Here is a 24,229-nt window from a genome sequence, read left to right as displayed (position 1 = left end):
AAACATGTGGTACGTGATAATTTATATTCATTAAACACAAACATTTAGATCCTCCATGATACCATAAAAAAACTATCACAATATTTTTACAAATGTGATCAATGCCAAAATAATGGTTTGAAAATAAATGCATATAATATTATAAATAGGTATATGGTGGTATAGATACAAAAATATTTAATCTACGGTATTATTATATGCTTGAAACCTTAAAATAATTAGTTAAATAATAAATATTTTCTAAATTTATATAAATCGAATTAAACCTAATATCGATAATTTAATTTGAATATTTAAAGAGGTCTAGGTATAGCAATCCAATTTATTAACTATTATAATGTAATGTAACACAACAACGTTGAAAAAACTTAGTAGGTATCTTCCTACGTTTTCTTAAACAGTAGGTGTACAATTTCATAAATGCTTAAACATAATTTATTGATGTCGTTGTTTTAGGCGGGCACCTGCATTTTATATACTTGAAACAGTAAGAAAACTAGCATTTACCTTTTATACACAACTTTCGTGGTTTTTTAGTAATTTTCTTTTTTTATAAAATAGTTAGTGCTGTGTCAATTATATTGTGTGTTATATTTTATGAGTTTGCAGTCACAGATATAATTCAGTTGTACACATGGCATGCCTAATTGTATCGATGACAGTGGCTTGGAACTTGATACTGAAAATTAATGAGAAGTAACTAAAATTACTGACTAGTTTATCTAGACTCTAGATTGTTCAACGAAAATTAATTGTAGTTTTAAATTAAGGTGAAGACTTATGTATACTCAAAATTTATAAACGTAGGAGTAGGACAATTAAAGTCGGCTGTAATATAAAATCTATTTTCAAAAATTTGTGAAATTCATGGCATGAAAATGATTACCAAACAAAATTTCGTCCTTTACAACTCCTACACTATGACAATTTTTTTCAGCAGACATTAAATCTGGTATGACTAGACATTGACCGTGGTAGGTTCTTATACGTTTCAAAAAATATGCATTTTGTGGTGGGACTGCAACAAAATTAATTTAATAATTTTTTTATAAATTACGGACATCCGTTTTAGCGACAACGTCATCGATTAAGGATATAGTAAAACATTTTAATACGCCCACATTTTATCAGCTTATTTATAAGTATAGTAATTCTCTAATTGTTTTTATGTAGGTCGTACATTATTCATGGAGACAGACTTGAGACTCTAGAGCTAGACGGTTGACAACCCTATTTTAAAGTCATTATTCCAAGGTTAATATTTTAAAACTGCTTATAATTTATGTATTGTGACTAATGAGGACTGTGGAGTAGTATAGCCAGTATAGGGTATAATTAACCCGTCTACATTCATTTCAGTATTTCGCGAAATGGAACAGTATTGTTTTCTCCGCGTCGTAAAATTTCACGATCTGGATTACATTTTGCGAAAAGTACATCCAAACTGAACACATTGCAGAACTCGTTCCGTCATTTGAACATCCACAAAGTGAAACTAATAACTATATATAAGTATAATATATTAACGTAATTTTGTTTAAAGAATGCTTCGTTAATTTATTCAACAAATTATTACTGTAATTAATGTGTATAGGTATTTAATTACTGAATACATTAGGTAGATTTACAAGTTATACACATAATACACACATACAGCCATACTAGTCCAATTTGTAAAGTATTTGAGTAAACACTCAAAGATTAAGATTTTACATTACTATAGTATAGAATATTATAAGAGTTACTAATAAGAGTTACTAATAAGTAACTATAACTTATAAAATATAGAATTTTATGACAGTAATTAGAACACTGCCTCGGACTTATTTGTATTTGAAAATTTTAAATACTTTTCGAAATTCAAAAGAAATATTCATCACATTTCTGATTGTTTTTTAAATAATCATTTTATATTTTATAATTTTAATAAAATGATCAACTATTTATATGAATATTTATTTTATATTTCATGAACAACCGTTGATTGTTCAACTAATATATTAAGTATTTCGAAATTAAAATATAACAAATTTGTATTTATTGCTATTATTCAGTATATAATATGAAGTAGGACGTAGGTAGAACAAAATTCTAATGATAAATGAAGTGATATTACAATATTAATTTTTACAAATATTGTAATAACAATGTGTTTTTAAATACATACTATTCAATTAAATACCTAAGTAAAATTTAAAAATTATTTGCGTGTATTCTTAAGTATTAAATACTTTTTCTTAGATGAAACTAAAATGTATTTTAAATACCTTCTGAATAGATGTATTTATACCTGTATTCAAATATAATTTTAAAAGTATTTTTACAAAACAGCATACTACCCACCATAATTTCTATACCAGTTATTGTTTTATTTTTACAGTCTGATAAATATATTTTGAACAATGGATGGATTTGAATGGTCCTATGTTACTTTAATTTTATAGTAAATAGATCCCATTACAGGACGAACTTTGGCAATTTGTTGGATGTATCTTTCATTCATTTATTTTTTAAATGTATACGTAGCTATTAACGTTGGTACGCTTGACCGGATACCATATTGTAATTTATAATCTTTGCAATATAATCTCGCAAGAGGATGTCAGTGGCCTGAGCACACTGTTTGTTTTCTTTCTTTCTTTGACCCACGCATAAAATCGTTTTTTAAATAGATTTTAAGTACCTACCCAAGTAATATTAGAAGAAAATCACTTTTAACTAAAGTTATACAGAATAATATTTTTCGGGTTTATACTTAATTCACTAATTAACTTTATGTTCGACTTTATAAACAAACAATACATTTTATACATTTAAATGAATGTAAATATTTTTAAGTCTATAAAATAATATAGACAAAAAGAAATGTCAAGTCCTCAAAAATAATATTAAATATAATTGTTTAAAATCGACGCATTTATTTTACTATTATACTCGATAAAAAAAGTTTTTCGTGAACAAAGTTGGCATGTTGTAAGAACGAGAGTCAAAGAGGGAAATCAAATAGTGCTCTGATACTTAAATAGCGCATAATGATTGAAAAAAATCACTAACATACGTATATAGTAAAATTTACTAAACAAATGGTTTTGATCAAGGGCGGCCGCAGACATTTTTATAGAGGGGGAAATAATTGTCCATTGTACAAATCATAATATACCAATGTATTAAACATATTTTATCCATTTAAGATTCATTGTTTAAAAAAACGTTTTTTCACATAATTTTAAGTCGTTACAAAACAACAATTTTGAGAAAAAAATCATTATTTTAATGTTTTTACTCTTTTGAGTGACAGCATACAATATGTTCAATTTCATATTCCGAAACAGATTCTTATTCAGAGTATTCAGAGCATTCAGAGTATTTTAATCTATAAAAATCAAATTTTGGACATATTGATAGTTTATTAGTTATAGCTTTATAAGGATTTAATGTTTAGGCTGATAAATAGAATAGCTAAATAGTGAATCAACACTATGAGGCGTCCATACCTCTGTACCACTATGAAACTTTAAATAATTATGACTCATAAAAAACTCTTAAAAAATTCGGTTTTAATACAACGAAGCTCTCCAAAAAAATATTCTGCATTTATTAAGGAATTAAAAATTCATGTCGTCTCTGAAAAAAGTAAAATTAAATAAATGGTGACAGCAAGAAAATATTAAACAATTTTATTTATCGACTTAAAATAAAGTGAAAAAAAAATATTTTTTAAATAATGAGTGCCTAACCTAATAAATTATATTAATGAATTCACCATATATTGTGATTTTATTAGATAAATGTTTAATCATATAAATAAATCAATAAAAAACAACTAAAATAATTTTAAACTCAGTTAGCTGTTTTATTTCACAACTATACGTCAAGTGGCAACGCAATCGGTTCTCACTGTCTGCAACCTTGTCTAATTCTAATAACCCACCTTTTTTAACAAAAATATTATTAAATTTAATATTGATTTGGATACTAATCTATTTATGTCGTATATGGTAATATTTTACAATTATTATGACCATTGGCCTGTGTCCCTAATAATCAGTGAAAACCGTATGAAAAGATCGATGGAAGTGGGAGAAACTCATTCCAGGCACCCTTGATCTTGGCTCTAATCAAACTCTACAATACTCTCGACGATTACATGAATTAAACCTAAAAATGTTACTTTCATTGAAGTATCTAATGTAAGTTAATTGTTTATTTCTATTTGCCTTTTCCTGGATTCTCTTTGAAATTTTAAAATGACCGAAAAATAGACGATTTTAAAGGGCATTAAATTATTATTGGCAGTTTTATTTTAACATGATATTAAATAATTAAGACTATATTATGGAGGATGAATGTAATAGTCAAAATACCCTCGCACCACTCAGCATCGAAAATCAACCAATTAGTCATGGCACGAACAACTTTCTAAAGGAAGGCACGTTGATTCATATTATGCTTATTTCGATCACGTCGCTGCTGTAAACCATATTCTGCTACAAACTTACAAACTTCAAAGGTATTATTTATATGGATTACTACGATTCATTACGAGTCTAAATAATTAGTTTAGGGAATGCCGGAAAAAACTCCACGGAAATAAGAAACAAAAATGTTTAATATATTTAAATAAATAATGGCTGAAATTAATTATACGCCTCATATATAGTCATATATTATATACACTACCATGTCTCCCCCCCCCCCCATCTTATTAAAAACTCTCTTGAATTGTATTTCAAATACGTATTTAGAATCTTGGATACTTAAATTAAAAATTATTTAATTATATTTTAAAATACCTTTAAATACTTAATTATGAGAACTCTTCATGACCGGAATTTGTATAAGTAAGTATTTTTTTCACTTTTTCATAACTGTTACATACTAGTTGATTCCCGTATACCTGTTTACCTAAATTCAGACCGGTGAATTGATTCAGTAGCAATTAAGAGGTATGTCGTATGTATGAGTAGATTCCTTTTTTGTTGTATATCAGTGGAGTATGAGAAAAAATAAGTATCTACTTGTTTATGAGGGAAATTAATAATGATGACATGATGCACTGGTATAAGTGCATAACCTTATTGGTAGATACAAATTTTCGGAAGTGATGTGTTTCAAACTGTTACCCCCCCCCCCCCCCTCAATATTCCCTTTATGAAAAGAGCCAACTACGAAAACAGTTTGACAATTTCTAAATCAAAAAAAGTTTAACCTACTTTAAAATAGTTATGATTGCATAATGCATTAAAATATAACAATATTGAGCGAATTGAATGATTAAAAAAAAGATTTTGGGAGACTTGCCAGGTATCTTCTCGGTGTTGTTTCCTGGGTAACGGTAATAGACTGAAGTTTGGGAATCATTTATGTGTGTGCTGGGAATCAACTAACCGTTCATAATGTAGATATTTCAAATACATTCAAAGTACAAAAAGAGTATATAAATACTTAACATAATATAGAAATCTAGTACATACCCACAGCCTACAGGCTACAATATGTAATTTATAATTATTATGTACCTTTTTTTTTGTTAAAAATAAATAATAATAATATGATATAACTGCAGAACAGAATCGAACCATTTGGCTAATATTTATGCGACCCATTGAATATGTAAATATCGAAGATTAGATTTTTTATTTCTCTTAAACTCCAAGTGGCCGATAGTCGACACAACTGTATAATAATATATTTAAATATGTACATAATACGGTATAAAAACAGTTTTTACATGTATAGTAGTTTTCTAATTTTTTTCAGACGATTCGCGGGTTCACTCGCAGCAGCTAGCAATACTCGCAGTGAATAATATAATACGTATCATCAGCTGGCTGCGTATACGACTAGTACAGCCGTTTAACGTTTCGGCTGCATAATATGATAATTATACCGTTTGGCGGAAATCTTCGCCGTATAGCAGTGAAACTGCAGTACACTTGAGTGCCGTAGGCGCAGTCAAACTTCATTCGTCCAGCGATTTGCTGCGTATAAATTATAAATTATTATTATTCCCACTAACTGAGCCTGCTATATAACGTAAGCCTGGTACCTATTGGCTATTACCTATACCATATAACGTGCGACCAGCTAGAATGATGCAGTTGAGTCATCGACCGATGTGTTTCGACATGTAACTCTGCGGTTGTTCCAGATGTGTCGTATACTTGTAGGTATAGGTACCTGCCGCTACTTGTGACAAAGTCGTTTTTCGTATGTTAGATTGTTACTTTTTAGGTCCTATAGTTCTACTATTAATATAATAGTCCCTTCTGAACTGCTGTGCACATATAGTTATATATTTGACATCCAAACATTGCGATCGTACCCAATCATCTTGTCCTTTGAACTATTTCGCGCTCGCCTTCTATATGTGCAGGCAAAGTCCAGGAAAAGTTCACTTTCAAAAGCCGGAAATATTCTGAAAACAGCACGATGTTTTTGTATAGAGATGTATTTCCGACTAGGTATAGTCTTCCTTTGCACCATTCATATTATTCTCGACTTGGATGCGGGAGTTTATTTTCACTTACATTAACCTGATTCGACAACAGTTAATTTTTCTATAAATTGGATTAATGCTTTACTATAATACCCAACTATAGAGATGATGAGTGCAGTGGTCTTTCGTATTAGTTGGAAAAAAATCCTCATTATAAATGTTGTATAAAATTAAGTAAAATGAAAAAAATATTAGTGATGATTATATTAGTTATTACAGTGCTTTCTAATGCTATGAGCGATTGATTTTCGGAAGACATCGCCACTAATTTCATTGCTTTGAATTTATTTTTCTATTTTTTATAAAAATGTTAATGGTTTTTGATATAATGAGCCATGTTCATTGGGTCAACTGGTATAATATTTAGTACGAGAGATAGAACATTGTAAACTAACAAATGTTTTAAATTTGAATTAAATAAACCACTAACTACAACTACATTCTACATACAACATATTACACTTATCTTCTATAGTAATATGGTTTATTATATTCGGCTTAGTAGGGTCATTATAAAGTCGTTGTACCCTCGATTATTTCAAATAGTCAGCTCCAAATACACTTCTCTGTGTAATTCTGCAGGTACATTATTGCATTTTTCGGGCAACTGACGATCAAATAAAAACTATAATTGGTCAGTTGGAGTTAAATTTATTTCGTGTTTATTTAGAGTATATACTTTGTTTAAATTGCCGAAAGTTTAACCATGATTCATAATGGATTTTTTTCCGAAATTCGTTTATCGTTATTTTATGCACTAAAAAACGGCGGTTATTGAGTTTGTACTCGTCTACTCATATACTCATATTAAATCGGCTCATGTGAGCACTGTGATAAGACTCGACGGTCGGTATTTTTTGGATTTCTGTTTAGAATTGTAGTAAATCAGTTCAATATACTTGTATATATCACGTTGTTTCGAAAAATACCTATTCCCATAACTTAACTATAAATATTACAACGGTTGAATAAATAACTAAGTGCCCAAATAAAATGTTTAAATTAATAATACAGCAGTACAGCACTCACCACTCGTATTATACAAGTGAGTACTAGGTACTGTTATTGGTATTGCAATACCTTTCCTGTGCAGCCTACTCTGTAGTAAGTTTCCATAAAGTAGTACCTACTGGACAATTTCATCCCACAGAGAAACTTTCTCGCGGTGAGATATTAAATGTTTCACTTGTTTAAGTATATAAATAAACTATTATTATTATTTAAAGTGGCCCACGTTAACATAATATATAATATGTAATTACATAGGAAAACGACCACCAAAATATTTATTACGATATTGTTTTTAGATTTATTTCGATAAAATTTGTAATTGAAGGTTTCAGGACTTGAATTTTTAATAGACAACAGTTTTGTCATATCATTTCAATTGAACACACAATTTTTAAACCTACAACAAATAGAGACATATGAATTATAAATTATAGTAATCATGTATGTATTTTAATTTTATAAACAAAAAAATAATATACTTACCATTTAATAAGTGCTTTTGTTATGAACAATACCTATTGTTTTTGTACGCCTTAAAAGTGATTTCTCTTTCCTTGCTGTATGCTGTCTTGCCTATGTACAACGTCCGTATAATCAAAATTAATGAAATTTGAATATATTTTTGTCTGACTATTGATAAACAGTTACTGTATTGTATAAAAAATATAGCCGATTTAATAAAATCATAATCTTCATATTACAAAAAACGACCATTATTAAGACGAATTATGTCTCACGCTTCAAGGCCGTATTTTAAATACGTAGGTACTTACCTATACCTTAAAAAAATATTGAAATAAATAATTATATGTATACTATTGTTTTTATGTCAATATATAGTTTCTTTATTGTTATGTATTCGGTTTTTTTTTAAATATTTTCCTATTATAAAAGGGGAAATTTTTTTAGATATTAATATTTCATGCAATTTTTTGGCATGAAGGGTTATGTCTAATGTGTAGCTGTGTAAGTACTATGAAATGTAGAAATAGTGTTGGGACGTTAGGTATGTTTTAAACATATGTTGTAGTAATATATGTAATTTAAAATAAAAATTATATTGATGTTTAACAAATGTGATGCTGATGCAGTGTATGTTTAGTAACAAAACTACCCATTATTTTCTTGGCTCCAGTAGGTAATTGTCTGGTTTATATATAATTGAATTTAGATCCAAATGGATCTGGTACATCACAACACAAACTCTACGAGGACTAAAAACATAGAATAATTTATTAGAGCTCATGGAGTGCGATTTTCATTTCTATTAAAACTGTTGTTTTATTATACAAATAGTTTGATTTGTATATTAAGAATTGTTAGAAGTTATTACTTCTGATTTCAGAATTTAAAATCATAAAAAATATAGGTAATATTCATAATTAGGATTATGTAAATTGTTTGGGATCGTTCGAATACGTGTAGAAATTGTTTTTGTCTCAAAAATGTCATATTACACATTTATTGTTTTTCACCATCGTAGTTAATATATAATATGTTATAGGCCGTTTGAGGATTTAAGGATTTTCAGTTATTTTTCGACGAGCCTATATTATTTGTAAAAACTAAAAAGGTAGGCCATTTTTATTTTTTTGGCGAAACACCCTTAGACTTATTATAAAGGGCAATCTGTAAACTATTTACCCAGGGGAAAAAATAACACGGAAAAAAACAACAATTAAAAAAAGCAAATATTTAAGTCAGTGCAGCTCTGCTGTATATACATTATGTGTCTTGTGTCTAGAGGGATTACTGTAAAGGATGAGTTAAATTTGAACTCAATGATATAAAATCGATGTAGGTATACGAAAATGAGCGAAAATGGTCTGTCAGCCAAAAATATTTCTTAGTATATACTTAATGTTATTATTTTTATTGAAGTAATTTATTCTTCTACTAGACATTAGATAGTAATACAAATTACCAGCCAAATATATTGTATTTTAAGACGACATTGTGTGTATTCAATACAATAATAAGATTTTAAAATGCCAAGTAGCCACGATTAATATTTTTAAATTACCGAAAAAATAAAATCATTATTCTCAGTTTAAATATCTAATTTCGTCATCATTTGGACCTAAATATCTATTTAAAAAAAACTGCGTTTACATATTTTTACAAAATAATTTGCACATTTGAGAGATTTTGATGAATTTTGTCAAAATTTGAACAATAATGCTTATAAAAAAAACTATGCCTATTATGAAACCTACGACAAATTATATAATATTTTTCATATAATACAGGGGGCCATGTTTCTTTATTTAGGTTATTAGTTACATCTTTTGGCCGTTGGTTTTTTTTTACTGCCTATAGGTATTAATTGTTTGATGTCAGGGTGTAATATACTTTTTCTGAATGCCATTTCCGATTTATTGACATACTATTAATTATACCAACTACCTTGCTAGTATTCGTTCCTACTTGCGTATAGTTGCGTATTCATTCCAAAGGTCATTTCTACCGAGATTCGCAGACTCAGCTAATTATCAAGGGGAAAAAATTGAAGCAAATTCAATGACCATCGACGTAGCCATGTATTGTATTGTGCTATTGATTAAATATAATATTTATGTAATAATTTAATCAATAGTAGTTATATACTTAAACCTATTATAGCCCTAAATCACTGTGTACTTACCTAGTTACCTATGTACTTATGTGCAATTATTAACATTTCAATATTTGAGGAGTTTCGATAGCAGTTAATGCAAAATACGATCCAATCACTATAATTGAGTATAATAATATTATAGTGGCATATACACTAGACATTTGATCAGTCACTGATATTTTCAAATTTCAAAAATGTTTCAATGTTTGAGTTCTTTATTATGATAAAAAATTGGCTCGCTAAAACGGTTTACATTTTAAGTGTTCAAATGGCCCCAATGAATATTGCAATAGCAGTCACAATATGAAAGTAGGACAGACGGTCTTCAAATAAATGTAAAAAAACCATAGGACATTTTTAATAATCATCGTTCTTAATAGTATTAAGCTCTAAAGATAGGACACAGTTTAAATGGATAAAAGTCGAAAACATATTATTTTATATATATTTGGAGGCTATAAAATAATAAAATATATCCGATTTCCTTGTAAATTATTGTTTACAAATAATGCGTACTCTGTCAATATCAAACGTTTTTGATGAAGGAGAAGTGAATGTCAACAATTAACAACCAGAAGATTTAAATGCAAGTGATATTGCATGTATGAAATACGCCCCGTTCCCCGTTAAATACAGTTGACGCAGTCAAGCGAAGTTTTTCAACACACAACAATTTGTTCAGTGATAATCGCAGGAAATTAACGTTCAAACATAATATTAAGGTATTGAGCAACACTGTTCTGCAATGCAATCAGGTATAATAAGTATGAGGTGGATTAGCTCCAAATTGTTTATTTAGTGAGTAAAAAGAAGGAAGAAACCTGTATATCTATCTGAAATAAAATATCATATTGATTGGGTAGGTAATTAATTAAGTTTGTTATCCTAAATAATACATTTAAGAACTTTGTAAGACAAAAAAATGTATGTTCGCACTTGAACTTTTAGGTAAAGAGGGCAAATCATATTTAAAATCGTTTGACAATTCAATGATAATGTAGATCATAGCGATCAAAAGAAAGCATTCTCCACAATTATTTGAAAACGTTTCTGGAAAACTGTTAACATTAAAACCATTTCAAATATAATACTACGATGTATTGGCATTTTGTAATTTTACATTAAGTTATGTTCAAAATAAATAAGTCGGAGAACATTTCGGGGACATAAGACGTTGGTCTTATTATCCTCTTAATCTGGGTTAAGTAGGTACAGTACAAAATATAATCGTAATATGATAAAAAGGATTTTGTTTATTAGGTAGGTAGGTAACTACCAAAATTTGGTACCATTTTTTTCACGGTTATTATTTATTTCATATATATTATATAGTTTGGGTTAACGACCGACACTAATAATGTTGTTACACCATCTAGGATGGAAGTGAAGCTATAAATATCATAATATATTAAATGTATAGAGTGATTTCTGAATCATTAAGCATGCTCGTTATTCATTTAATAATGATTTTGATTAAAGTATGATTCTTAGAACTCTTAAATGTACTGAAGTTCCATGTATATTCAAAATAATTGCGATTGACATTCATCAACATTTATTTTTTTTAAATCATCTGATAAACAATAATTTGTATCACCAAAATATACTCTTTAAATGCGAAATGCTGTAACAAACCCAAGTATCTGAAAATAATGATATGAACTTTAAGTATAGGTATTTACTTAAAAAACAAAATCCCCGAAACTCAGAATTTTAATAAATACATAGGTAGTTAAAGCTTCAAAGGATAAAAGGGTCACCCACTTGCTCAATGAATATAATGTATATTACTGATCAATTATAAGTCAATTTCCCTTTTTTTCCAAAAATCATATCGATATCATCTTCAGTGGTCATTGTCGACTTCGGTGATCCGCTGCAGAATAATGGGCGCGTATCTACATAAATCTCTTTTTTGGAAACTATCTATTGTTCGCGATGTCGTAAATCATATACTATTATAATCGCATCAATCCTTTTAGCACACATTTTCCAAAAATCCAGAGGCCTTGGACATGTGTGTGGCAATTTTTTCCTCACTCAGATTTAGGTCCATTACCTACCTATATATAAAATATAATAATCCAACTGCTACATCACGCCACACATTATGCTACAGTCATCACAGTTGCAGTATAGTGTGACAAGGTATTATGGTATTATGGCCGTTTTTTTTCTTGTCATTTTTTCGTAATAGCATCTAAAGATAATCATATGATTATGTATTATGTGACGTTATTACTGTTCCGCTTTTTTCGGTCAAACAGACGAAATAAAAGGATTTTAAAAATGTTAAACTTACGAGAAAAAATGTATTACATAATTTACATAATATAAACATATTGCTTTTTCGGTACTTAGGTATTATTTTGCATAATGCATACAACAATATTACCATTTTTTTTTATTATTATTGGTCCAAACAAGACATCGGCGACAACGGCCATCGGTTGATGTCGTTATATTAATTAAAATCATTATTTTTTCTAATGCTTATTCTAAATAATCATATAGTATTTTAAATCATATCGAACAATTCAGATTTTCTTAAAAAAAGTTAAAATTTGGTAGGTGGTTTCTGCGTTCGATTCGAGTTCTGCGTCAAGAGTGTTGGGGATGTTGAGTTTTTCGAGTTCCTCTGTGTACTGGAGGCATTCTGTGAGAATATGGTTGACTGATAATTTGGTACCACAAGTAGTGCACATAGGTTTTTCATTCTTTGGCATGAGGTATCCATGCGTTAGTTGAGTGTGTCCGATGTGGAGTCTGTTTATTATTACTTTTTCTCTATTAGGTATTATTATTATTATTTTTGTTTTGAATAATTATCAACCTTTCATTGCTATGATCAAATGATCAAATACTGATTTTGCATTCACCCCTATAGATTAAGTCGGAGAGTCCACAGGGTTTTCCACTGTAAATAATTTTTTAACTTCGTGTACTGAGAATATTTGGTCAAAGATAATGGGTTTGGACGATATGAATGTTATGGTGGTTTAAACATTTTAAACATTTATTTTAATGTATTATCATCAATAATTTGTATAAATTGTCCAAGTATAATAAACACTAGTTCCAATATTGCATACTTTTTATATTTTTATAAAACCATTTGTAAGAACCATAATCTTGCTTAGAATAAACATTTTAATAACTGAGAAACTACTAGTTCCAATTTTTGATTAAGTACATCAAAGTTTTCAAAAAAAATTATCCACCTAATAATTTAGTAAATTAAGGTGGAGAAAGTTCTCATTTGAAAAACAGACGTTTGATCACCACAGGACACTCGAGTAGTACCTACAAAAAATTCAAAAGTATGATACTTCAAAGTATATTTACTTCAAAGATTTGAATTATTTCATTTTTATAAGAAAAATATGGTGGTGAGCAGCATGCACCAAGCATTAGTAAATCATCATGTGGCCTGTATGGTTTGGTGCATTATAATGCATGTCGTATGTAATAATATGTATATTTATTTAGTAATAATGGTTAAATATTTATTATTAAGGGCGTTTCAGTTCATATTCACAGATGTCAGATGTTGTTAAAAATATAATAAATATCTGGTTCCCTTGTTAGCTTGAGTGGGTGACCAAACATTGAAACATTACACATATTACTATGGACACATAGAACAAATTATTGTCCGCTGTCGATATTTTTGTTAAGGTATAATAGAAAGGTATGTAAATAAAGTAGATATGCAAGATTCAAGCACTTGTTATTAAATGAGTATAAAAGGGGAAGCATCCCGAGTGAATCGTCCTTTATAGCATTTATTAGGTATGCATATTAAGTATTCATCAATTTTCAAAACGATCGCTAAAAGCATATTTATACATTGATATTTGACACCTTCCTTATCGAAATAATTTTTGTTACAATGTAATCTATTTATTCTACCCTCATATTGCGATCCCGATGTGGCGTAACGGGCATGGACCAATTGCGCCTAACATAAAATTTTTAATTAGGGTCAGTATACCAATTGCGCTTGTATAACCTTTAGTCTTTACTAAACCTTTCCCTCCTGTGGGCGTCTAATACAATAAGTTCTGAACGAACAACTAACGCGCGTGAAGCTTTTCACTCTTCACTTTCTTCAAACTTTTATTCTTTCCATCGAAATAAGTTTGTCTTCGTAAAAGCAATCATTGAAACACAGACAAGTACCTACGTACATTGCAATACATAGTACAGAACATGATAAATATATTTAAAATAAACTATAAAGCATATTTAACAAAAAAATTAATAATCAGTTCTATTATTGAGAAATACAAATCTGGGGAGATTACCAGGAAAGAATTTTTAAAATCAGTGTGTTATTATTATGCTAAACAAATTTTAATTGTAACTTGAATTTAAAAAAAAAATGATTTATTTATATTATATTATATTATATTATGTATTAATACTCACAAAAAATCGGTTATTGTTTTCATTTATTATTCAATAACTATAACTAACTAATACATTTTCCTTAGGTACCTAGTGTAAAATGTTTTGAGCGCGATTGGTCTATCGACAATGAAATGTGTAGAGCGCCATTGGCACATAAAAAGTGTAATTTTAGGCGCAATTGGTAAAATGCCACGGTAACTGTGTAAAAATTCTTGTGAATTTAAAAATACACCTAATTGGTTTTTATTCAGGCTTGAAGTACTTTGTGTTACCTAGCCTGGTCACCGACTACCAGACGTGGATCTAGACATCTTAAATGAAGGTCTACATTTATTTGTCAATAAAATTCATATATGTATAATTATGTTACATAATATAATTTATTAATAGATATGAAGTCCAAGGGGGGGGTAAAGTTCTTAGCCTCTTTTATCCACACCTGTCGATTACTTGACTAATAATGAGCTAGGTTGGTAGATACCTCACTGCTAAATACGTAGTAATAATAAGATTGAAATATTTGAAATTCGTTTTCCTAAATTTCGTCCCATTAAAAACAATACTACATTCTACAGTCCTACATTATATTGTATATATTATAATATGTGTGTGTAGGTATGGATTATCCGTTCTCCAGTACATACTTTCAGAACTCATATTGCTTCGTTACAGCGCCGATTGGAGAAAGATAACGGTACCTACCTAATTTTTGTTACATAAAACGCACTCAAAACAGTAGCAATTTAAACTGACTTATTGTGCGTGCGGCGCGTACTCCTCGACCCACTCCCCTGCTTGCAGGTGGTAGGCGTCACTGCCGCGCTCGGAAATTGCACGTGTCTAATTCAAATTAAGTTTCATATAATCCTAATTCCTATGATCCTGAACATGAGTTGCAGCTCCGTTATTATTGTTATTATTATAGCAATATTATTACATACGCGATAAGAAATAATATATTTTTAAATCTGAACGTTTACAGTTATTAATATATGCGATTTTACCAAGTGTGCAAAAATTGTCATGCAAAATAAAATGGATATGTATTGAATTGTTGCCTATACTTGTCTGCAGACTATAATATTACGCAGTGGGTGCCCATTATACTTCGTTTATCGTTATTCATTGTTTTGTAAGTGCTCTAATTGAGAGGGTGCAGCTCAGGGGAACGGAGGCTAAGGAGCACCTCTAAACAATTAATATGTTTGAGTGCCCCAACTATTATTTTTTACTGGAAACGGAATCAATTTTTGGAGACTCCACAACCTAAGTCCGAATTAATTTTTTATCAAATGTGTAGGTATTAAAATCTTTGATTATCAATGATGGTTAATAGATTAATTGAAAAATGTAATATCTACTTCTTATAAATTTAGATTTTTTTAATTTTAGTTCAGGCCAGTATGTGAATCTATTTAATAACACGTCTTCTACTATTCCTATATATGTATATAGTCACGCCGGTGTGGTTGTGGCAGCCATTTAGATCATACACTATGGTATGTGATCTAAATTCTAAAGACTGCCCACTCCGTCAGTTTAATGATATTTGTTGACAACTAAATTGGATAGGTGAATATTTAGATGAACATAAAAATACATATAATATATATGTGACTATGTGACTATGTTCACCATCATGATTTAAATTCTTAATTTATAAAACTTAGAAATGTACTGTGTGCTTAGTAAGTATAATAAATATTTAAAAAATCGGGAGGTCTGGAGGGTGTCCCAAACACTAAATCCCTCCATGAATCTGTGTTAAATAATTTTTTCGCTTGGAATGCAGTTTCAAAATATTTGGATTTAGCACCTCTACGTAATTGTTCCCAATTCGAACACTGGTAATAATTATTAATGACTAATATGAGTAATGAGTAATGACTTTACCTACATATTTAAAAGTTAACCTGAATTGATATACTTTACATGCGTACAGCGTGTTATAAAGAACGTAAAAAAAATAAGTATTATTATGTTATTTAACAGGTGCTTTTTCGCTTGCGCAACCCCGCATAATATACTTACATAATAATTATTTTCTGATAATGTTTAGTCAAACGTAGTCGTTTGTGACTTTCAAAGTGTACAAAATCTAATATAGTTTATATAATTATTTTTTTTATGTATAGCCGTAGATATAGGTGCAATGTGCTTATGCAGGTATGTACCTACTCGTTACAGTGGTCGAAGTGGGATGACTCCAGTGGTCCAGTCTCCAGATTGGTACGGTCATACATTATACCTACTTCAGTAATTTTTTATAGTTAACATTTTTAATGAAAACTGTAGGTACTAGCTAAAAAATGTAATTCATCCATCATAATATTAATATATTATAGTTTTATTTAACAACAAATATTTACCTATTAATTATAGTAACGTTAATCTCGCCCTGCTTTGACCTTGTTGACAACTTTACTGTTATAATATATTTTTATGATTGTTCGCGATCGCGAGTTTGACAAGCTGTCATAATATAATTATAACTATTACCGAACCGTTTATAATAATCGTATTAAATAGTATTTAATACTATTTGACAACTTTTACTAAAATCTAATAATTCAAAACTACTTTTTAAAAACACCGTTTTAGGTTTATAACTTTATAAGCCTTTACGCCTACGGCCTATTACCACTTGCTCTTTTTTAAACTATTATCAATCATTAATATTATATGCTTCTCTCATTACTCGCACCTAATATTATGTGTAATCAGTAATATGAATAATTAGCAAATATTAAGAATGGTGGTGCCTAAGAGGTGCTTACAGTATAATTCGTTGTAGACAGTTGTAGTATTATAATAGTAGGTACCTAAATACCTAATCAATCTTCATAATCATAATAAATAAATACCTATCTAAATAATATCATATATGAATATTAAATGAAATTTAGAACCATGTGACAACATATTTTTTTGAATTAATTGCCTGATGAACTGAAGCATATATTAAAATATTTTTTTTAATAAAAAAGCTGAAGAAGGGGGGGGCACCTATCCGTAGGTGATCATCGGTACATCGTAGATATATAATATTATTAAAACATTGTACATTTGTAGGTGTAGGTATAGGTACCTAATTATTTCAATTCGGTACTTTCTATTTATTTAATTTTTTTCGTGCTTAAAATATAATAAGGAGTTTTTTACTTAAAAATTTTGATATCGATTTAATATATTAATGTGGAAACCTGCAGCAATACCTTCATCAATTTCGCTAAGACCGTATATTAATTTAGGGCAAAACATAATAATATAATTTCTATAACACAACATCTTTTAAAATGAAAATACAATTTCGCTCTTTATTACTTTCATATTATATTATACCTACCTATTCCATTCTATTAATATTAATAATAATAGTAAAAATTCGTGATCTTGTATCGTGATTGTTTTATTACGATCGCCGTTAATAAACTTTTATAATATTATAAAATATAGGTAGGTAGGTACCTATCTAGTTAATTTTAATTTATAGAAATACTGTAGTAATAGTATACACAGTTGGTGCACACACACATCAAAACAGGGTCATTTAAAATATGTTGTTAAATAAAATGATGGAAATTACATAACGAAGAACTTATTACATAATAGTATTATAATTTCTTAATTTCTACTTATAATTTTGTGTATAGTTTTGTGGCACGAGATGATGACCCCTTAGATATTTACCTAAAAGATTGTTTTCGGCTATATTTTATCAAACATTATTATATTCGTATTATTACTTATTTGCAGTAAATCGGTGAACAAGATCTGAAATAATCAATGCATAAATTCGTCGATTTTTAAGTACTAAATATGTACCTGACTATCAAATTCTAAATTATAATAAACTGAAACTGTACATCCTATTAATTTGCAAATGTTTTAACTTTCACATTACAATACATATTTTTTAATGTTTAAAACTAGGTATTCTTTATGATTTATTATTTATTCGAAATAATATTGATAATTTGTGTGGATATGGATATATACCAATATAGTTTAACATTTTTATCATTATTAAACACTTCATAAACAAATATCCGAGTGCATTATAAAATAAAATAGCTCCGCGACCATTAATGACACCCATAATTCTGAGAGTAATAATTCAAATTTAGCTTTAAAACTTCCTTTAAAATAAATAATAAGTAGTAAGTATTAAATTATATTCTCGAAATCCTCCAAAAGACGCTTAGAAAATTAAGTAGAAATGGAATTGTAATTTTCTAAATAATTTAAATGTTTTTATTCTTATTTATAACATTTATTTTGAGGCGGATCAAAGGTTTCTAGGGAAGGGGGGCTGCCAAGATTGTAACATAATACATAATAGAAGTATATAAAAGGAAAAAATTAGTTCCAATATGTTACATACATGCTATTTGTTAATATGTTATACATAATACAAACTTATTTTTAGGAACTTGTGGGGTGAGAGGGTGTGCCCCAATGACCTCCTTGGACCCACCCTGCATTTATTTCAAATAGATACTGATGTAGACACATAGTGTACTATTATAGTGTTATAAATGGGGATGGTGTTATAAGTTAAAATTCAAGTTTTGGATTTTCTGAAACAAAAGCTCTGTGTAACTAGTATATGATAATGTTTTATCCAAATACTATTTATTTTATAAATACTTAAATAGATAATGCATTTGCGCAAATACATTTATTCAAAAAATTAATAGTGCTTGCAAATAAAAAAATGTATTTAGTATATTGTATTATTTTTAATTCTAAATGAACATTTAATAAGCATTTTTTTGGGAAAATGTAGTAATGTGTTTTAAAACCATATATAACACATTATATGATACATTCACTAAATCATAACTTAATATTTTGACGATTTAACATCAAGTAATGGATTGAATCTGCTATAATAATCTTTTATTAATAATTCACAAATAATAACTTAATCACAGCATGCAAATAAAATGTAAGGTTATTTATTAAAAATATATATATAATTGTTTATACAGATGACTTTTTAATTTTTTTCACAACTTTACGTTCTTTGGAAACATTTAATTTTCGTTTCTTGTCTACTTTTGAATTCTGATCAACATGAATAATTGACACTAAATTTTTTTTAACTTTTACATTATTACTTTTATCTTTTGATTCTTTCTTTGATTTAGATGATGCTGGATCTTTTATATCTGCATTAGGTCTAAAAACAAAAAATTTTAATAATTTGTAATATATAGAAATTAAATTCAAGTGTTTCGATTTAGCAATATAACTAGAACATTTGTAATTTATCCTCCGGAAAAAGGGGAACAGCACAATTTTGCACTAAATGAGTACTATAATTGCACACCGACCCTATATAACTTGATAAAACCATTGCAAGATTATATGAACATAATATTGAGATGGCTTGATTTTTAATTATTTGTTAACAATTTTTTTTTTATAATGAATATTAAATAATGATATTAAGTACACCACAACTTACTATTAAAAAAAGAGATTATTTTTGGTTTTGAAAAGCGAATAACAATTTTAAACCAAAACCACCATGATAATTCGTTATCAGTCATGAGCCCCAGATTTAAAAGGGAATTTAGGAACTAATCATACATTTTTATGCTAACAATTTTGAAATTGTATGTTTATTACATAATATAATGTACATCATTTGGTGCTCAATCATGTTATGACTTAATCAGATAAAAATGGATCAGTGTGAAACCGTGTTACTAGTTTACTGTACTGGAGCAGAAGTGTGGTCTACTACAAGGTTTAAAAGAAAAAATCAATATAACAAGACTAAAGGAGGTTGTTATACTGCCAAAATTCCTCCTTACACAGTGGCGGATTTAAAGGTTGTTTAATTGGCAAATCCTGACAGAAAGCTTCTCTTAATATGTATATTGGAGCTGCCCACCTAAATTATAGTGTTCATTTTGTTTTTAATTTTACCTCAAAAAATGAAATTTTAAATTTAAAAATTTTATATTGAAAATTGCAATATAATTTACTATTGTTAAATAAGGTTAATAAAAAAAAAAACAGTTGTAGGTAGGTATACTACTGATACATTCTGTATGAGACTTCTCTTATGGATTTTTCAACTATAGTTAACCCCTTAAATCCGCAATTGGCATGAGAAAATATTAATTTTAGTTTTATAGTTAATCAATTTTTAGTTACTTATGATATCTATGTGGTTTTGCTCTAATTTCATTCCTATTAATAGACTGTTTTTCTAATTTTCTTCTAGTGTTTTTATGCAATCGTTTCATTTCTAACATATAGTCTGGTACTGGGCATCCTGAATCCCTCATTACGGTAGCAATACTGTAGGAAAAACAAATTATTTATGTAATAAGCTAAGTCTTTTACATAAAAACAAACAAATTTACCTTCTCAACATTGGTTTGTCATCATTTGTAAAAAATGTAACAGCCTTACCAGAACGCCCTGCTCGTCCTGTCCTACCAATTCTATGAATATATGAGATAGCCGAAGATGGAAAGTCATAATTTATTACCAAATTTACACCTTTGAAATCAATACCTCGACCCATAAGCTCTGTACAAATTAAGACCCAAATTTTTCCTTCCCGAAACGCCTTTACAGTATTGTCTCTCTAAAAATAGGTTATTTTAAATTATTCAAAATGTATACATATATTGTTAATTATTATAACTCACTTGTTGTTGAGTTCTATCAGAATGTATAGCATCTACATTAATTCCATCATAAATTAGTTCACTAAAAAGCTCTTTTGCACGTTCTTTAGATTGTAAAAATATCAAAACTGGAGGTGATAGACCCTGAAACATAATTCAAAAACATATAAGGCATAAAAATCATTGATAAGTGTTTTTTGACTTATAAGTTATGACATTTACTTTTTTCACTAAATCTCTCATCGCAATTAATTTGCCCTCTTCTTTGCCAACAAATACCAGTTCTTGTTCGACCGTTGTGGTAGCAGTGTTCCTGTACAATAACAATAATCATTAAACATTTAAAACAACTAAATGCATACTTTATATAGACGAAAACAAATTATTGTGACAAGGACAATTTACATTTATATAACAGTAATAACACTTAAGTATAAATGATTAATATATATTTTAATTTAAAGTCATAATAAAAATCATAACATTTAAAATTAATAATTCTATAAAATTCCAATGATCTCATAAGTATAATATTTAAGAGAAATTATTATTTTTGAATTTAGTTTATTATTTTCTTGGGTATTATAGAATTCTTTGGATTTTTAAATAAATATTAGAACATTATTGTAATGAACTTTCCAAAATGATATTTTATAACCAACATCATAATTATAACTATCTAATTTTCTGTTAATGATATGGTAAAATAGATAAACACCAAACTATAATGTATGGATACATGGAAAACTTCAAATGAACATGAAATATGAACAAGCTATAATTTGTTTAACCATGCACAATTGGATAACATCCTATATGACACAATTTGAGCCTACGATATATTTAAGAAAGGTAATCTGAAAATTCCTAGTTATTTGAAAATTGGTTGGTACTATTACTAAATCACTCTTAAATTTGAATTGCTTCTGAAAGAAGAAATATAACAAAGGTAGTCATAGCATGGAAATGTTTTATACTTTAAAAATTATAGTCATAATTCCACTACAGAAATATATTAATCATATAAATAAATTGGTTGAACATACCTATTACCAACTGTTACTGCTATAAGACCATCAAGATTTTTCTTTGACCATTTTGCCACTTCTACTGTATACGTAGCACTGAACATAGCACGTTTAGCATTAGGACCACAAGCCTTATAAATTATTGCTAATTGATCTCTAAAACCACGAACTCCAGTCTCAAACAATTTGTCTGATTCGTCTATTATTAACCACTCAATGCTATTACGTGAAATATCATTATTAAAATATTTATTTTTTTATTTAACGTAGCAAAAAATGTACAGTCAACATTACTTGTTAAGTTCAACAGCTGGTGGTTCTTGTTCCAGTAGAAACACAAGTCGATTAGGTGTTGCTATGAGGATATCTATAATATTTAATATCAAAAATACAAATAGTATAGCTTTTAATAACTCAAACTTAGATATACAGTACATTTGTCTACCACTAGATTAAGTGCATTTAAGTAGAACTCTAACGAAAACCCTAAGACAATATATTAGAATCAGACTGTACTTGTTAAACTGTAAACATTGTTTGAACACAGATATATGTTACATTTAAAATATGAAATTACTGATTTGAGAATACTCTGTAATACTGTGGATGGATTGAAAGGTTAGAGCATTTAGGCTCTGAGGTATAAAATCGATAAAATAATTTTCTTTTAATTAATAAAAGTTGTAAAATATTGATATTGGATTTATTTTGTATATGTAGGTAAGTATATATGAAAAAGTGAGACTTATACATTTGTGTATTATTAAGTAATGTTATATTAAATAAAATTATTTTTTATATTTAATAGGTGCCTACATTATTTTTTTTACATTTATGCATCTATTGATTTTATAATTAAATAACAAAACATTTGGTAGACCACATACAAAAATAGTACCAATAAAATGTTTAAAATTTGAAGTATTTAATATAATCATTACCAAATTTTTGAGCTAATTTTGGGTTAAACTTTTCTTTGTCTTTATTAATCTTAGTGAATGTATGTGCTCGTAGTCCAATTCCTTCACACAATCTTGTACATTCTCTGAATAAAACAAAAAAATCAAAATATTAGGTAATAAATACACAGGTTGTACCTACTAATTTTCCTAACGTTATTGTACATACCTTAATGTTTGTTTAGCCAACTCTCTTGTAGGACTTACAATTAAGGCTCTGAATCCTTTATTTATTGGTTTATTCAAATGATGAATGATAGGTACTAAGAATGCTGCAGTTTTTCCAGAACCAGTTGGGGCACAGGCAAATATTTGCCTTTTCTAATAAAACAAGAAATTAATTCATGTGCCTATGTTCATAAAACCCTCCAGATTTCAGTTACTTGTAACTCACCTGCATCATAACTGGTATAGCCTGAGTTTGAATAGGCGTTGGCACAGTGTAACCAGACTTGTTAAGATTTTCCATCAACACTGGACTCAAAGAATAAGTTTTTTTCATCATGTCAAAAGTTGAAAGCGCTTCAGGAACACGTTCACCAACTGTTTTAACTTTAACTTGTTTTGAGCTGGATTTATCATCCTTTGTGATATGGATAAAGGAAAGAAGACATTAGGTTAAAAATGTGAACATGGTCATTTGCAAATTATCTATAGATTACCTCGGGGTTAATCGCAATCTTTTCTGGCTTTTTGAATTTTGCGCCAACGGACAGCTTTTTGAATATATCGAAAGAGTCCATCGCTCAATGTTTGTTAACCGCTGTCACTGGTCCATGAGATTGGCCCACGAGTTACGAGCAATTTGCAAGTGATTGACGGACAACCAAAGGAAATTTCAAGATTTGAGAAATTCGGTATATCACTATTCACTATACTAGTATAATAATTAACACATTTCAACTATCAACCAACCTATTATATAAATTTAACTCTCAACTGCCAGGCTATAAACGCGTTTCACGCTTCAGGCACGTTTAAATAATAATATTATCATAAAATCGTTTATCATAACCACAAAACTGTATCAGCAGGCTGTTATCACCATA

The 24,229-nt window shown here is 28.6% G+C and overlaps 1 protein-coding gene across 1 annotated transcript; it reads right to left on the bottom strand.

Moving 5' to 3' along the window:
- Positions 1-19,426: 19,426 nt before the first annotated feature.
- LOC111032932 (probable ATP-dependent RNA helicase DDX52) lies at positions 19,427-24,161 on the bottom strand. Its single transcript, XM_022313426.1, has 11 exons — positions 23,843-24,161; positions 23,575-23,763; positions 23,350-23,501; positions 23,163-23,266; positions 22,516-22,588; positions 22,240-22,440; positions 21,416-21,506; positions 21,215-21,337; positions 20,924-21,150; positions 20,712-20,858; positions 19,427-19,725 (listed from the first exon to the last, which is right to left on the bottom strand). The coding sequence occupies exons 1-11, from the start codon at positions 23,921-23,923 to the stop codon at positions 19,527-19,529; spliced, it is 1,587 nt and encodes a 528-aa protein (XP_022169118.1). The 5' UTR covers positions 23,924-24,161; the 3' UTR covers positions 19,427-19,526.
- Positions 24,162-24,229: the final 68 nt, after the last annotated feature.

This window comes from Myzus persicae, unplaced genomic scaffold, assembly GCF_001856785.1.
Source record: "Myzus persicae strain clone G006 unplaced genomic scaffold, MPER_G0061.0, whole genome shotgun sequence".
NCBI lineage: Eukaryota > Metazoa > Arthropoda > Insecta > Hemiptera > Aphididae > Myzus > Myzus persicae.
The sequence above is the reverse complement of the archived record's forward strand: the minus strand, read 5'-3'. Positions and strand labels throughout refer to the sequence as shown.